Here is an 18,739-nt window from a genome sequence, read left to right on the forward strand (position 1 = left end):
CCCTACATTTACATTTTTGGGGGCATGGTGTATTATTCCTTATTACCAACTATTCATATTTACTGTTAAAACCCACCTGCCCCGTCGGCGAAATTGGCACCCATTAAACTCGTCGTCGCATTATCCCTACGCTTGTACGTATTATCTAAATCAAGAAAATGGCATCAAGAGTGTCTCTAGAAGCTTTGGAGGTTAAATTAATGCGCATAACTGGAATTCAGCAGCAGATGCGTCACGAGAGACAGAGAAACTGAGCGTCCACGACCTTGTCAGGTGCAGTGAAAGTTTCTTGATATAACATTTCCCAATAGAATGTTATTCATTTATCGTAAATAAATAAATAGGACAATAATAATATTATGATGACTTGATGGAACTCGACAAGCAAATGCGTGTCGACATTTTGGCAAGGAGATTATTATGAACCAGTGCTCCGTCAACTCAAGAACTCGATTCATTATGGTAATGTATGAAATATTATGTTTGCAATAAAAATATAGACCACATATATATCCAGCAATATTACTGACACGTTGTAAAGACTCAAGATCACTTCCAAACGTATTTAGATTTAATAAATATGAATATTATCCTTATGTAAGAAAACCAGTGTTTGGAAATTCTTTTAAAGTTTGTTATTGAAAATTGCTTTTGATATTTGAACCAATACAGGTGGGGATAGCCAGTCATTTTGTATTTATAGGAATTCTTTGACCAAATTTGGTGCATGGTTACAGATTGTTTAATAACAATCAAACACTTCCATACCAAAATTCTATGTCTTGTTAGTTACAATTTCATATGTATATATATATATATATATATATATATGCCTGTATACCTGTATATATATATCATGATACTATATTGGTGTTGAGTGGATACATTATCAATTCAATATTTTTGGAAACTGATTTGGAAAAAGGTTTTCAAACTAAAGTAAGATATTATTAATGTATAAGGTAATTTAACTAAATTATCTGATGCAAACAATTTTACACTTATGTCAAGAATTTTATCTGAAGAGATGTGGATTGTGTTTGATTCACAGAGAAATTTGCATAGAAAGTTTAAGTTTAATAATAAAGTTGTTATTAATAGGGATACACTTATACATTGTCAATCTAAAATAATATATGAATTATTCATATCTGGTTTCTTTTCATATTATTGTGTTCTACAACTTGCAAACTGATATTTATTCTTCTAATTTTGCCTTATTGTTTTCTTAATTGATTAATTTCTACATTTCCAGCAATCCATTAGGGCAGTGGTGGAAAAATTGAAGAAGGCGACCGATGACCAACTGATTTTGACCTACAACAGGTAATTCAAATCCTTCAGTATAAACAATTCTGTGTACATGAAAAGAAATTACAGCAAAGTTATGGCCATGTTGAAGATGAACATCTTTCATATTTGTGTTAGCACTACATTCATGTCATTTTGTAATCCTCCCTACAGAATTTGCAATGCACAGCCATATTATTTCAGTAATATAATTTCAAATATTATTGTTTCTTTAAAATGTAATTGTGAAACAAAAGTTATTTTTATCCAGTCTTCACTACTACTCACAATGCTAAACAATGTTTCAAATATTTTGACTAAATGATCAATAATCACTTTCATACTAGCTGTTACTTTTTGCAGCAAAAGAAGAAGATGAAGAAGGCATGAAGAGAGTAGTGAGGGAGACCAGAAGGCTGTATGCAGACCAGGGTTGGGCAGTTGGTACCTGTGAAGGCATGAAGAGAGTAGTAAGGGAGACCAGAAGGCTGTATGCAGACCAGGGTTGGGCAGTTGGTACCTGTGAAGGCATGAAGAGAGTAGTAAGGGAGACCAGAAGGCTGTATGCAGACCAGGGTTGGGCAGTTGGTACCTGTGAAGGCATGAAGAGAGTAGTGAGGGAGACCAGAAGGCTGTATGCAGACCAGGGTTGGAGCAGTTGGTACCTGTGAAGGCATGAAGAGAGTAGTAAGGGAGACCAGAAGGCTGTATGCAGACCAGGGTTGGGTGGTTGTAGTACCTGTGAAGGAATTAAGAAGAGAGTAGTGAGGGAGACCAGAAGGCTGTATGCAGACTTCAGGGTTGAGCAGTTGGTACCTGTGAAGGTATGAAGAGAGTAGTGAGGGGAGACCAGAAGGCTGTATGCAGACCAGGGTTGGGCAGTTGGTACCTGTGAAGGTATGAAAGAGAGTAGTGAGGGAGACCAGAAGGCTGTATGCAGACCAGGGTTGGGCAGTTGGTACCTGTGAAGGTATGAAAGAGAGTAGTGAGGGAGACCAGAAGGCTGCAGACCAGGGTTGGGCAGTTGGTACCTGTGAAGGTATGAAGAGAGCAGTGAGGAGACCAGAAGGCTGTATGCAGACCAGGGTTGGGCAGTTGGTACCTGTGAAGGTATGAAGAGAGTAGTGAGGGAGACCAGAAGGCTGTATGCAGACCAGGGTTGGGCAGTTGGTACCTGTGAAGGCATGAAGAGAGTAGTGAGGGAGACCAGAAGGCTGTATGCAGACCAGGGTTGGGCAGTTGGTACCTGTGAAGGCATGAAGAGAGTAGTGAGGGAGACCAGAAGGCTGTATGCAGACCAGGGTTGGGCAGCTGGTACCTGTGAAGGTATGAAGAGAGTAGTGAGGAGACCAGAAGGCTGTATGCAGACCAGGGTTGGGCAGTTGGTACCTGTGAAGGTATGAAAGAGAGTAGTGAGGGAGACCAGAAGGCTGTATGCAGACCAGGGTTGGGCAGTTGGTACCTGTGAAGGCATGAAGAGAGTAGTAAGGGAGACCAGAAGGCTGTATGCAGACCAGGGTTGGGCAGTTGGTACCTGTGAAGGTATGAAGAGAGTAGTAAGGGAGACCAGAAGGCTGTATGCAGACCAGGGTTGGGCAGTTGGTACCTGTGAAGGTATGAAGAGAGTAGTGAGGGAGACCAGAAGGCTGTATGCAGACCAGGGTTGGGTAGTTGGTACCTGTGAAGGTATGAAGAGAGTAGTGAGGGAGACCAGAAGGCTGTATGCAGACCAGGGTTGGGCAGTTGGTACCTGTGAAGGTATGAAGAGAGTAGTGAGGGAGACCAGAAGGCTGTATGCAGACCAGGGTTGGGCAGTTGGTACCTGTGAAGGTATGAAGAGAGTAGTGAGGGAGACCAGAAGGCTGTATGCAGACCAGGGTTGGGCAGTTGGTACCTGTGAAGGTATGAAGAGAGTAGTGAGGGAGACCAGAAGGCTGTATGCAGACCAGGGTTGGGCAGTTGGTACCTGTGAAGGTATGAAGAGAGTAGTGAGGGAGACCAGAAGGCTGTATGCAGACCAGGGTTGGGCAGTTGGTACCTGTGAAGGTATGAAGAGAGAAGTAGTGAGGGAGACCAGAAGGCTGTATGCAGACCAGGGTTGGGCAGTTGGTACCTGTGAAGGTATGAAGAGAGTAGTGAGGGAGACCAGAAGGCTGTATGCAGACCAGGGTTGGGCAGTTGGAACCTGTGAAGGTATGAAGAGAGTAGTGAGGGAGACCAGAAGGCTGTATGCAGACCAGGGTTGGGCAGTTGCTATAAAATGCACAACTGTTTTCCACTATTGAATTCAAAAGCTATACCTTCTTTGAGATACTTATACTATCAGATGAACACATCTCATTTCTGATTTTATGTCAATGCATCTGTGCATTAATAAAATAATGTAAATCCTATAAATCGGAAAAATGCATAAAAACAGCTACTATTTTTTAACATCCAAATGGAAATACTTTCTACTTATACATATCTCCTTTCAGAAGCTTTTTGGTGGGTGTGGACCAACAAGAGGGATGACCTGAGAAGACAACGAAGTGGAAAGGCAGAGGCCCACAGGTTGTCTGCTAAGAACAGCAAAAGGGTCAGATCAGTAAGTACAGAATATCTAATCATTCTAAGGTTAAAGTTTTAACATAAACTTGATTGGAAACAATTGGAAGTTAATGTAATTTCTTGTATTGTACTGAGACATTCAAAAGAAATTTCAAAATGAACATTTTTTAATAAGTTTTAAATAGTAAAGCCCCAGGGTATAGGGTTTTTTTTAAATGTGGGGTCATTCTAGTCGACTAGAAACTGAATGGGTGTTCCCCTCAATCTAATATCTCACATTTTGCAGCTACTGTGTGGTGGTGTTAATAAATAATTGTTAATTGATGTGTTCAAGGTGAAATGTCCAGACCAAAAACAACTGTTTATTTTCACAATAATGGATAATTCATAGTTCTATACGCATAATATCTAAACATGATTTATGCAACATTCAGAAAATAAGATGGCTTTCACAGGAACATTTTGCAGATAAATAGGCAATGACAGTGACCAGTATTTCACAAATTTAGTGAGCGTTCATAAGATATATTATTGATTCAATGTCAGTTTCCCATAAGTCACATTTATTATTTACTGAAAGAGAATCAGTCATGAAATGTCCAACCCAAGCTAAGGAAATATGACCTCTCACTTGTGTCTGTACTCTTTCAAATTTCATTAAGTTGTACTGTGATTGAAATCTTTGCCCCTTTACATGTCATTTCAGGTGATTAGTTAGATTTCTTATTACTACTTGCTTATAGAACAGTGGTTTCAATTTATTTTTCCTAAAGCAATATTGGGAGGTTTTCTTTTTCTAGCTACGGACATTGTTGACGAATGCTTGTTTGTACTGATTGTTTATCGTTTTCTAAATTTCAGAAACTGGAAAGCAGGATGAAGGCCATTGCAACCATAGACTGGCTGGAGAAGAAGAAGGAGAAAGTTCTTCCTCTCTTGAGGAAAGAGCTGACATCACCTATGGTGTCAGATGAAGAGGATGAAAATCTTCTGTTGTCAACTACTTTCTGGTGGGAAAGCAAGAAACTTTCTTCATATAAGCGGCAATTGGACTACCAGCGGTTGTTCAAGGCTACTGCCAGAGGCCGAAAAAATATGAAGATGTGGGGGAAGACATCCCACAGAAGTCCAACACGCTGATTTGCCACTGGACATGCCCAGCTGGACAGTGAAAATTCCAGTAGAAGAAGACCAGCTGAACAACACTGCTGATTATGATTCCTGAGACGCATTTCTGATGTCCCATGCTGTGATGTTGCTTGAATATTGCTAAAAGCGGAGTAAAACAATACTCACTTACTCTTATGTCCCTTTCGGCTGATGTTATGTACATGTAGCTAGATACATAATTAATTAACCATGTTCAATGTGTTAAAAAATCATGTTTGGAATTTTTAAAAACGGAATGGAATGTTTGCACAATCAAAGAGTTTTTAAAAAATTACTTATTTTTAGTGCTTTATTAATGTATGGGGGCATAGTTGTTGAAATTTGTTGACTGTTAATAAACTTTTCATTCATTTGTGTTCTATTCTGTTATTTGTCATCTTAAAGGTTTTACCATTATGCAATTTGATTTGCTATCTGATACATGAAACACCTGGGGGAGCAGGTAAATAGCCAGCATTCAGTTTCATGGAAACCAGGTTGGAAACAACAATATGCTAAACACATGGAAAGCAGCAGGAGCCTAAATGGAGGAGTGGGTAAAGTCCCGACATGGATACCAACTGGTGCAAAATGTAGTTTTCATGGAAACCATGTTATGACCTGGAAACTAGGTTGAAACCAACAATAAACGAAACCATGGAAACCAGGTTGAAACCTACAATAAACGAAAAAATGGAAACCAGGTTGAAACCTACAATAAACTAAAACATGGAAACCAGGTTGAAACCTACAATAAACTAAAACATGGAAACCAGGTTGAAACCTACAATAAACTAAAAAATGGAAACCAGGTTGAAACCTACAATAAACTAAAACATGGAAACCAGGTTGAAACCTACAGTAAATTAAAACATGGAAACCAGCTGGATCCTGCTTGGAGGAGTGGGTAATGAATCGCACTGGAAACCATCCGGAAATGGTGCAAAATTCAGTTTCAGTTTTCATGGAAACCACAATGAAACTTTAGGAAACTACATGGAAACCAACTGGAAATGGTGGTTTCCATGCCGTTTCCTCTCAGTTTCAGTGTTCCTGAAACCAACTTATTTTTGTAGTGGGTGCATTTGTATGAAAGACACCAATGAGCAAACACACAACATTACTACTGAGAAACACGTGTATGACAGTTGAAAAACACTTCCAAGAGTAAGTACAGTTTGAGTGATGTTTATTGTTGACTTACTATGAAGTTGAAATAGAATTGTTTGTAGCAAATAATACTATGGTAATTAAGGAATTACGACAATTTTTATATATACAGTCATCCCTCGCGATAACGCGTTTCTCGATACCGCGGATTCGGTTAAACCGCGGGGTAAAGCATGGCTCCCAAAAAGTTCATGTGAATACACGTTGCGTAACAAGAGCAAAGCACTGACCTAAAAATCCATCCATAACAACGTGTGTTCTCCATATCTATTTGGGATCGTCAATTGATCCTTGATTGTTAAATAAACATCTACCTCATATGTTGTTGCATTATCTGTTGCTTGAGTAAATTAATGAGATCAGCTGTTTGAACTGTCTAAACTAATTTGAACATCAAACATGCCGCGTGTTGTCGTTGGAGTAACAACATGGTGGATGCGTGCTCAGTGTCAACCGGAGTGGAATCCGGACAATAACCGGAAAATAATTAGAATCACATCAAATATGAAAAAGAAAACATTCTCAGTACAGATAGCCTGAAACAAAGCACTTTGTAACAATTTCAATTAAGCTGTAATCATATTCAAAATAGGAGAAGTGAGTGCTGAAATCATTTTCTGTATAAAAGTTCAGGTCGCAGTTGTACCAAATGTGAATTTCACCATGGCATCTACGAAGAACAAACGTCAAGAGTTGCAGAGAAATTGGCCCTTATCAAGAGAGTTAGGAATGGAGAGTCACAGGCCAGGGTCAGTCGCAGCACTGGAGTCCCATCAGGCACCCTCAGGGGCTGTTTAAAAGATGAGGAGAAGTTGAAGGGATTCGTGATGGAGACGGAAGATATCAGAGGTCTTGGCTTAAAGAAAGCTAAGACAGCATACGACACGACGCTGGACAAAGCTCTTTTTACATGGTTTACACAGTCGAGACATGACGGAACACCAATATCTGGGGAGTTTGTGAAAATTCAAGCACAGAAGTTTTCCAGACAGATTCATGGATCCGAGGACTCTTACAAGGCCAGCTCTAGGTGGCTATGACGCTTCCAACCGCGTCATGGAATTAAGTCATTTTCGGTGACTGGGGAACGTCATTCTGCCGACCAGGAAGCAGCTAGTAGTTATCCGACTGAACTATGGCAGCTGATCGAGTCCAAAAGGTCTGGAGCCGGATCAAATATATAACTGTGACGAAACTGGGCTATACTATAAGATGTTGCCGGACAGAACCTTATCCATGCCAGAAGAAAAACGCCCAGCTGGGTTCAAGAAGGCCAAACAACGCGTCAGAGTTTTGCTGACAAGTAACAAAACAGGAAAGCATAAGCTGAAGCCCCTCATTATAGGAACGTCGCAGAATCCACGCTGTCTCCACCATGTCAACCGATCAATCTTACCTGCTGTCTACGCCGCCTCCAAGAATGCCTGGATGACAGCAGCTATCTTTCAAGAATGGTTTTTCCATAAGTTTATTCCTGCAGTCAGACAATATCTACAAAGACTTGAGGAAAAGGCTATACTGTTGATGGACAACTGCCCCGCCCACCCACCTACGACCACGCTGATATTGCATGACGGGAAGATTAGAGCAGTGCTTCTCCCAAAGAACACCACCTCTCTCCTCCAACCGATGGATCAAGGCATTATCCAAGCTTACAAGTCTCACTACCGAAGAGGACTTGTGAATAGAGCCATTGAATCGGGACTCACTCCCGTGGATTTCCTAAGGACCGTTACAGTGAAAGATGCAATCACTACCTCCCACATGGCATGGCAAAGCGTATCACAGCAAACTATCGAAAAATGGTGGAACACTTTCTGCACTGTTTTATGCAGGACTATAAACATGTAAATACATGTATATATACTTTGAGCAATATTTGTAGTTTTTATTATACACATTCATGTCATTAAACAAATGCAGTTTTATTTAAAGCTCACTTCGTGTTTCTCTTCATTCTTGTGACAAGGCAGACTTTCTCCGGATTTTAAAGCGATCATCCAATCACTGCCTCCCTTTTTGTAAACAAACTGGTACAATTTATTTGATTGGCTAAGCAGCTCGCATGTCGCCGCCTCTCCATGTGTTTGTGTATGTGAGTTGACATCGACATTTGAAAAGAATAAGTCCTTATTTACATCTATCTGGCATGTAAATAAATATCTGAACGATAAATAACACCCATACTGTTACATTATGGAAGCAAGCCTACAGTGAACTCTTTATTGGGGAAATGCGGAACATTGCTTCGTTTAGAAAAATGGCTGAACAGTCAGTCTGTGAGTTTGATAGTGAAACAAGCAGTGTAACACTTACCATATCTTACCATGTTTGCATTTTAAAGATCAATCTTACTAAACGAAAACACACAAATACTTGGGTACAAATTTATTTTCGTAGTTTTGCTAATTTTGTAACCATTCCCAGATAGACAAACGTTTTGTGTATACACACGTACATGTTAATTAGTTTCTCACCCGACGGTCTACATTCCACATTAGCAATAACGCGGGTTTCTGATAATGCGGGGGGTCGTCAGTGGACCCCGAGACCTGCATTATTGCAAGGGACGACTGTATTGTGATTGAACTTGTGGTAGCCGTGGCGTTGTGACAGCCACAGTTTATTGACAGGTACGTGACTAACCTACACCAGAAAAAACATACCACCTACCTATGTATGTGAAGCCATGCTAAGCAATTGTTTAAAGGGCAAGTTTTCACGAAAATTAACCTTTTCGTGTTGTACTTTTGACATGATGAATAGTTTCTGTACATTAGTGTTATAGCCAAACCCTTACATATTTCAGATGTAATTAATTTTTGGTTATATGAATTTATGTTTACCACATTAGCCGAGAGTTCTATGTACACAATAAACACACCATAAACTATGTGCGTTGAAATAGCTTTAGGCGAATGACGTTGTTAGACCCATTTGACTTGGAGCAGCTTAGTGTTAGGGTTGTTGTGTATAGATGCACATGCTACTGTTTTAATGCACCTGTTGTCTAGCCATAAGTTGGCTATTTGGTGAGTTGCACACTGTTATGAAGTGGCCGATTGAAAACAGACGTATATTGGTGAATCTCAAAAAAAGGTCAAATTGACGTTATGGAAAATAAGAAAATACAAAGCGTTGTACTGAATTAAATGTTTATGTTTTTGAATGGTCAACACATTAAAACATAGTCATGATAAATTGAACACAGGAAAGTAATAAAATATTTTTAAAATAAACTTTTTAAACTATGCACTGGAAAAAGTTTGTCAGTGGTGTAACAAGCATAAAAGTAAATTTTATCACACTTTAGTTTAGTTTAGTTTCACACTTTAGTTATTGCTTACAAATTATTTCTTTTTTTCAAATTTAAATTACATTGCGTCATTATTCCCACAAAGGGTTATGTAACTTTGACCAAAATGTCTTGGTGTGAGAAAAATGAAATGGTAACATATGGTATTTTTTCTGATACAACTAAGACTGAACATGTGTTATGTATACACTGACATTAAAACTGCCCTCAGTTATCATAAAATATGAGTGTAACAGTTAAATTCTTTTTTTGAAATAATTAAATATGAGCAAATACCTAACCCTGATAATATGATTTCACTTGCAATAAGCGATTTGGAAAGGAATTTCAAAAATAATTAAGACATGCCCACTGCATTTATGTTGGTGGTATATTTGTATATGGCATGTACACTAGTGCCCCGTTTATACGGACACTTGAGTTTTTGTTGAAATTGTACGGAGAAACAAATTACAGGATATCCGAATTACGGACCATATGTAAAAAGACATAAGACGCCTGCACACTCACAGAAGCTGATAAACTGGTGAATGCAGACACCAGCTTCCTCGTGAGACACGGATGGGGGAGGTGGCGACTAAATATGATGTGTGTGAAATGTTAGCAACCAGTTAAGAAACAGTTCTGATGTGATGCACGTTTTCGCATAGTTCATGTACCTTACATAAACGTAAGGATTAAAGTGACTGCCAAAACAACGGGGACGTGTTAATTTCAGGTAGTTAATACTCTGCCGTTTGAAAGAGTGACGACTTATTTTAGGTTAACGAATGCAAGGACAATCGGTAAAATGCATGTGTAAGCATATGTATAAATTTAAAAATAATAATTTATTACATATATATGTAAGGGAAGGTGCAAGAGGTGGCACATATATAGTATTACTTATGTGAAATTTTACTTGGAGAATTGAATTAAAGTTAAAATGTATAATTAAGCACCGTACACTTTACACAAACGACCGATTTCCTAATGTGTTATGATTTTTTTCCCAAGGTACACACTGAGTGCTGTGAACGTAATATTATTAGACATAACATGTGTATGCAAAGTTTCCAGATACCATTGATATAGTTGGTACGACATTATGCCTTAGCAAGGCCACCCATTTTGATTTTCTTCACATTCATACTTTTTAAGACAGGTGAAATTCTAGGTTAGAAACCCTGTGCACACTTCTTATGATTATTGCAAATGCAGGGAAGGTGTTAATTGGGATAGAATATTAAAAGAGCTGATAATTTTGACGCACCTTAAGAATGGCCCGCTTAATAAACGAATGAAATATAAAAATATATTTATTTTGTGGTGATTTCAGGACTGTACAACCCCATTGTTAACTTTGAACACCTTTAGAATACCTTACCATGATATGTACGGAAGTAACCTTCAGCATGAAGTGACGTAACATGCTCTTAAATTGAAGAAACTTTTGCAAATGAAGGAAGTTATGATAATGATGTGTACTGGCTAGCGACCAGTTATCGCCGCGTACCAGTTATCGCTAACACCTGTCTGTAGCGCTTGTGCAGACAGCTTGACTTTTACTTCCGTAGTATTTCACACATTGACACAGAACAAAAAGCGAAAGGCTAAGAGAGATAAAATCACTGTGAGTATTTTACATTGTAGACGTTACAGATATTATGCTCTCGGAAGACTAGACCCAAACTCGTTGGGGGGATGTGACGTGAGCATTCATGTGCTGACATGAAATTTCATAAATGATGACTGACTGACTCACTGAGTTTGGTTTTACGCCGCTTTTAGCAATATTCCAGCAACATGACGACGGAGGACACCAGAAATGGGCATCACACATTTTACCCATGTGGGGATTGGAACCGGGGTTTTCGGCGTGACGAGCCAACGCTTTAACCATTAGGCTACCCCACCACCCCTAATAAATTATGAGAATTGGATGAAAATAATGCGGGCTATGTTGTGAATGTATGACATTACAGTTCAGTGCATAAAAAGAGCAGTTTTTAATTTGTGTAAACATACCCATTAATGCAATGAGTAAACTTTGAATATTGAGCTAAATTTCCATTTGCGTTTTATGGACTCGACGGATACCATGCAGAAGATACTGACAAAATATAACTAGAAGGCGAAATGTGCATTTTTACCTTTTTTATTTCCTTTTTTCCCGGAGAAAACAAACATTACGAAAATTGCAAACAACTATTGAAAGAGTTAACTTTGATAAGTTCAACCGCACTGCAACATGTGCATATTAGCGTATTGAAAAATTAAGAAATGATGATAACTGGTACTGTTACTTGTTGGGAAAGCACAATAAACACTATCGCGCTCCCTGTTGACAGCGTTTCGGAGAAACACGATGGGCAACTTTAAACAAGCAGTAAATGTTAGGGGTGGGTATTGCAGAGAATTTTCATATTGCGATATATTGCGATGCCAAAGCATGTATTGCGATATGTGTTGCAATATATTGCGTGAAGTATTTTTACACAAAAAACTACTTAAAATTGAGGTAATGCTTGATTTATAGAGCAAATACACAGCAAAATCACTATGCTTGATTAAGCTTTAATAACAACTTTTATTCATGATATTCCCACATTAAACAACTTAGGAACATATTCATAAGAAACAATATCATTATAAAACGTAAGAAGGTTGTTGATGAGTGACCTTCCACTAAATTTAACCTGCTCATTTACAATATGATCCGGGACTGAGGATTTACCGCCTTCAATGATTTTACAGTTTTCAATAGTTCATCACCAGTAAATGGACATAAAAGATTCATACTGGTGTCATTACAGTCATCAACGTCTTGTCTTGTGACAAGATCTTCAATAAAACTATTAACAAAACAGGTAAAATCTTGATCAAAATTGATATCTTCATACGGCTGGGGGAGATCCCTAAAGTACTTAGCAAATAGGTTACAGATACTTTCTGGAGTGTCACAGGTCTCGTTCTCATACACAATGGTTTTAACTTCGTTCTTTATTACGCGTTTGTACTTTTTGTAACCCTGGTATATTCCTGAATATCAACTTTGGCTGCTTCAGAAATGTCTCTGAACTTTTCATCTTGAAGTTTACGTTTTGATCGGCAATGTTCTTTCCGAAAGATTCTCTTAGCCTGCTTATATTTTACGTAGTGAACATCGTCCTTATTTCGTGGCTTAGCCATATGGACCCATTCTTTACGCATGTGTCGATATCGTTATGACATGGCTTTTTAAATTATCCCTCTTCCAGTAGGGTTTTAAATGGGATTGAAATTTTGAAGCAGGAATACTGATATTGGCTGAAGCATGTAATGAATCAAGGATGAAATTATGGTAGGCTTCAATATACTCCTCTGGTGTGTTGTAATATGCTTTATCTAAACTGACATTTCTGAAATAGTTTTCAGTCTCATAGCGATAAAGCATCAGATCAGTGCTGTTGGCCTTTCGCCAGTTTAACTTTTCACCCCCATAGTGATATTGACGTACATCATCAGTTACATGCATACAAATAAGTATAGGGTAGTGATCTGAGACAGAGTATGGGATGGAATAGTCAATATCATAGCCAACAATGCTACTTCTGCAATCAGTGTTAACAAAAACATAATCGATCATAGTTTTAACCTGTCTACATTTACTAGTGTAGGTGTAAGCATTTTGATTGTCTAGTGGTACAATCGAGATCAGGTCACGTTCCTTCAAAGCTCTCTGCAAACACTTAGCTCAAAGTTTTAATGCTGAGAGAGTCCGAAGGTCAGTATTAAAATCACCAAGTATTACAGTTTGTCCATGATATGAACAGGTATCATATACATCCATAGCATTATGGAGTTCTTCTGCGTAGACAGTGTCCATGACATTAGACGATGGGAGTCGCACACCAACTATGTACACTGGAATGCCACATTTAGTCAGCTTAACACCAATGATGCGTTCACTGTTAGGTATATTTAATACCGAGACACTACAACTATCTTGTTTCCTGATGAACAATGCAACTCCACCAGCTCCTCTAGGTGAAGAAAAGATCTGCTGGCTTTTGACATACACATGGAAGTCGTCATGAAGATCAGTTAGAATTGGTTTCTGATTGTCATTCAGCCAGTGTTCACTTAGGAACAGTATATCACAGCTATCCAGTTTATAGTTGAGTTCCGACAAACAGTTCGTAACACCATGAATATTTTTGACTGATTTTTGTGTAATATATTTAAATACCCTATAGTAATTCATTACTACCTGTCATTTTCAGAAACTTGTACAGCGCCTGAAATGCCTTGAGACCATTGATTGGCCAGATCAACGAAAGGAAAAAGTAGCATCAGTACTCACCTTGGACATGAATTCACCAGTGGTGAGTGATGAAGAAGATAGCACTTTATAGCACTCGATCCCCTTTGCCGGGGAGTCCAGCAGACTCAGGACCTACAAGTCGACACTGGACTCAGCAAGAATTTACAGCGCCACTGCCCGCGTTAAGGCCAACATGAGAACGAGGATGAGGCATCCAACCAAAATAACAGAAGGATCTCCGCCCAAGGATGCCCCTGAGTGGGCTATCAAATAGCTATACATGATCAACTCAGTTTGATTTATTTTCAATTTAATAATTTAGTAAAATATATATTAAATTTTAAAAATTTCTTTCATTTCATTTTTAATGCAACTTTATTCATTTCAGTACATTTGTTTTCATTTCAATACAATTTTATTTATTCTTAAATGCAATTTTTATTTATATTCAAATACAATCTTATTTATTTTCAATGCAATTTTATTTTCAATTTAATCTAAATTATTCATGATATTGAAACAACAGCAATTTTGAATAAATAAGCCGAAGTAAGTGAATGAGAAGTCAATCGGCGTAGCTAACTTATGCAATTAACAAACCAGCGCGGATAACACCTTTCATGACTCATGGGGATTTGACTGTAGATGTATGCTAGATTTCACTGATGCGTTGCTGACTGATGATATATACTCGTGAGCAAAATAAACAAGTGTAGAAGTGAGCACAGCTCACATACCCCCGCTTCCCACTTTGGGACATGGAAATGACTGATATTGATATATATAATGTGACAAGGATCAGCAGCTCACAAGACTTTCTCCTTGACTCTACTAAACTTTATATACATGTTAGATAATTGTTTTGCCATGTACTGATTACTGTAATAATTTATGGAAACATTACTTTTTTGTGTTTTCCGTGGAAACCTGACATACAATTGAACTTGTTGCACACAATTAAGTGGACGTAGATGAAGATTGTTATTTTTTAGCACATGGCATATCTGTGGGTCATGATTAACTTAAGTTTGGTGAACCTAGCATGTATAGTTTCGGTGATATGCTGTGGCCAGGTAACCATCAAACACATTTTGCACTAAGTAATGTTTCCATGGAAACTACAACAAAACAAATTCTGAAAAACTTTAAAATAGCAAAAGGCACATCAATGGGTAAAGATTAACATGTGTGTGATTACAGATTGCAGCAAGTGTCCAAAGGGAGGTGCTAGAGCTCATAGAAGACCTCAGGGAGGTGATCAAGAAATGTTTGAAAAACCTGAGGACGTGAACCCGGAGACTGCACAGGAAACGTGAGTTTGTTATACTGTGATTATATGTAGCGGTAACAAACCTGTACAAACAAAGTAATGCACACAACACCACCCCTAAAAACCTTAGTTATTATTACATACAATAACATCATTATAACTTTATCATAAAGACATGTCGATCATCAGCCGAGTACTTACAATGTTTGCTATGATGCAACACCGCGTAATTGCGCGGGTAAACACCGCCATCCGAGAATGTATGATGTCAGAAAACACATTTTATTTGATTAAATTCAATCCCATTTTCATTCATTAAAACTGTTTACAATAACAACGGAGAAACCATGAGTGAAATGGCATTACCTCATTCCATACAACGCCCGCTTACCACATTCGTGAGGGTCAGTTTTTCGCACCTACCGCGATAGCACCAATTTCACATTTTTCTCAGCAATCACGAACAGATTACAGCCTTGTCATCCACTGACCCCAAGACCCGTGTTATTGACTCATTGAAGTCATATTTGACAATTAATTGCCAACATTTTGTTTTTACAATCAAAGTGGCACGTTCAGCGGGAAGTCAGCGGTGACTTGTCAAACTGTCTCCTACGTAAAATGTATCCAGCCAGGTAACCCAAAGTGCTTAGCAATGCTAATTATTATGTTAAATATGTTCGTAGAAAACATGCATTATACTTATACGATAGCAATATATAAGATCTCTGTTAGAATAACTGCTTGACATATAAATTATTCTGATAATGGAATAGAAATTCTTTGATGTTATATTTTCAGATCGTTTTAAACTGAATCAACGGTACATTGGACCAAAACATCGATCTGTGCCGAGCTGATTGCTATTTCCGGCTTAGTTGAATAACAGGTATCATAACGGAACAACAATTGAATTATCATGTCTTGTGATGTTTGATTGCAAGTTTCATGTACGTACATCTATTTTCATTTTCAAAGTTGTTGTTTTTTTCACCTCCAACAATACGATATAGTTTTGACTGGGCACAATACACGAAATAGCAGTTTTGTTATGTCCATGGCAAATACGATTTTACTTGGCCTATGTTCTGCGTTATGTAATCATTACTATAACGCGGGTGTCTAATAACACGGGGGGTCATCCATGGACCCCAAGACCCGCTATGGCGAGGGATGCCTGTATATGGTGGAATAGGCCTGAACCAGAGAGTGGGTCCTGTAGTGTTCCAGAACCTTGGTCCAGGGAGAGGAGGCTGCATCACAGCGGTGCGTTACATCGACCAAGCTCTCAGACCCCACGTCATACCACATTTCGCACGTCACCAGAACAACATTTTCCAGCATTTACTGCCAGAGCTACACGGAACTTCCTACAGCAGAAAGGTGTCAACATTATGCAGTGGCCAGCCCTTAGCCCTGATTTAAACCCAATTGAACATCTTTGGGATGAAATTCAGAGGAGACTGAACAATGTCATATCAAGGCTGAACACAGCTGATTTCTCTCAGAGTGTGGTTCCAGGTACCAATGGCCTTCATCAATTGATTGGTGCAGTCCATGCATATATGCTGTGCTGCAGTTATTGCTGCTCGTGGTGGTCACACTAGATACTGAAGTCAAGAGTCTGAATGGACTGCAAACGTTCACGTAATGTCTTGAACTTGAGTTATTCATTGATGTGTCAAGATATTGTACACAAAAAATGTTTTTGATCGGCTTATTATGTCCATTTCTGTAATGATTTGATTACAGTGCCTATCTAATTTTGACTTCATAATGACGTTTATTTTGCTGCTGAGTATATCAGGTTTAATTCTGCAATAACTTCCACTAAATAATCTTTTGCCTTAGGATTGTTAACATTCTCGTAATTAATAAAGAACAAGACAAAAAACACAGGATTCATTTCCAAATTTGCTTAACTTTGTCAATATCATTTTATAAAATTCTGGAGAGTCTGAGTTTGGACCATAAATGTTACATATTGACATTCTTCACCCATTCAAAGTAATATCTATCAGTAGGAAGTTGCCAGAATCATGTTTGTAAATCTGATGTGTATTGTGTTCAGTATAAGTCTAGAAGAAACACCACGCCTCTTGACTTATCCATTTCTAAAAAAGGAATTGAACTATTACCGCAAGGTAGAAACAAATCAGATATTATACCAAAGCAAGGTTTCTGGAATACCATTACAAATGGAAACAATATAAAAATCAAATGAAAAGAAATTTCGCCAACCTCAAGCACCAAGCCAAGGAAAGCGGTCTTGTATTCAGCTCTGAGAACCACCAAAGAAAGAATAAAAGCATTATACAACACAAATGCAAATCCAAAAGACATCTTCCATACCAAGCTGTAAGAACAGGGTTGAATCGAAAGTGTTAAAACTTTGGCAAATATTCCAAAAGGCAGGGGACAAGTCAGTTATTTCCAAAAGTCAGTATAATCGCACATAGATCCATCATAAGAATGCACTCATTTGGCAAACGAACGAGAAGGTAGAAATAATAAATTTATTTAAAAGATGAGTTCAGCTCCTGAATTCATAAAGCTTTTGTCAACAGATACTCAGCTTAAAAATCTGAAGAAATTTAACAAAAACCTTTGTATCCTAGGTGTGGATACAACAATCAGCATTGGACAATAGTTTATAACTTCTAATTGATCTGTCGCTGTAGCGGTTATCGTGTAGGTCAGAAGTTTTTAGTGGTATTTGGGTTGGCATTGGCAGAGGGTTGCCTCCCTTTTGTTTTGGTCCCCCTTGCGAAACCAGATCATGGCTGAAAGCACATGTCATGTTGAACTTTGCGATGTCTTCTTCGATGGACATTCATGCGATGTGAGGAACCATGGTGTTCACAAAGTTGTGAAGAGAATGTGTACGGACAAGGTTTGCGACAACTTTGTATTTTAAATGAAGAATAAATGTTGGAACTTTTATAGATTGTGTTTTGCACGTGAGTTGCTTGAAACCTAGCGACTACCGCTTATAGTGAACACCACCTCTGAATGCAACTCTCGTGAATAGCAGAACATTTTACTTTATTCATGATGAGTGATAAAGTTTCAGTGATAAGTGGTTTGTCAGGACAGTCGGCAAAGTCAATGCGGACTCGCGAATGGCAGCCGCCGCCAAGGCAGCGGAATATCGTGGTGCAGTTAGAATATGTTGAAAGGGAAGAGAAAACGCCAAGAGTGAACTTTTGAAACTTGAATTAAAGAAGAAACTTGATATTGAAAATGCCAAGTCACAGGTATTTGAACAGTTTGAATCGAAAGTGAAACATTTCTTTATGGAGCTAGTCCAGATAAAATCTCTCCCAATGTTAATGGACAGGCTGTAGAGAAATCAGTAAATATTGAGGAAGAAAATAAGACTGAACTTGTTAAGAAATATATTCAAACATTACCAAATGATGATATTCAGAACTCTAACCAGGATCATGATAAAACATTTGATGGTGCAGATCGTGCTCAAAACCCAGGAATCTATTCCACACCAATTTCTACAGGAGAAACACAAAGACAGACACAGCCATTTTCTTCAACGGCTGAATGTTGGTGCAGATGAATTCACACCCAAGTTTACACCTGATTGTGTTCCCAGAAGGTCTGAGATTTCAAATGTAGACTGTGTTATGGCTGCAGCAAGTGAGATTGCTAATATGACTAGGACATTTGCAGAGAAGTTTAGTTTGAGTAGATT

The 18,739-nt window shown here is 38.4% G+C and overlaps 1 protein-coding gene across 1 annotated transcript; it reads left to right on the top strand.

Moving 5' to 3' along the window:
• Window positions 1–7,371: 7,371 nt before the first annotated feature.
• LOC124273542 (jerky protein homolog-like) lies at window positions 7,372–15,050 on the top strand. The gene is made up of 3 exons (XM_046708822.1): window positions 7,372–7,839; window positions 13,720–13,821; window positions 14,961–15,050. Exons 1-3 carry the CDS (start codon window positions 7,372–7,374, stop codon window positions 15,048–15,050), a joined length of 660 nt encoding a protein of 219 aa, XP_046564778.1.
• Window positions 15,051–18,739: the final 3,689 nt, after the last annotated feature.

This window comes from Haliotis rubra, unplaced genomic scaffold (genome assembly GCF_003918875.1).
Source record: "Haliotis rubra isolate DU_JTF1 unplaced genomic scaffold, ASM391887v1 Scf1814, whole genome shotgun sequence".
Taxonomy (NCBI): Eukaryota; Metazoa; Mollusca; class Gastropoda; order Lepetellida; family Haliotidae; genus Haliotis; species Haliotis rubra.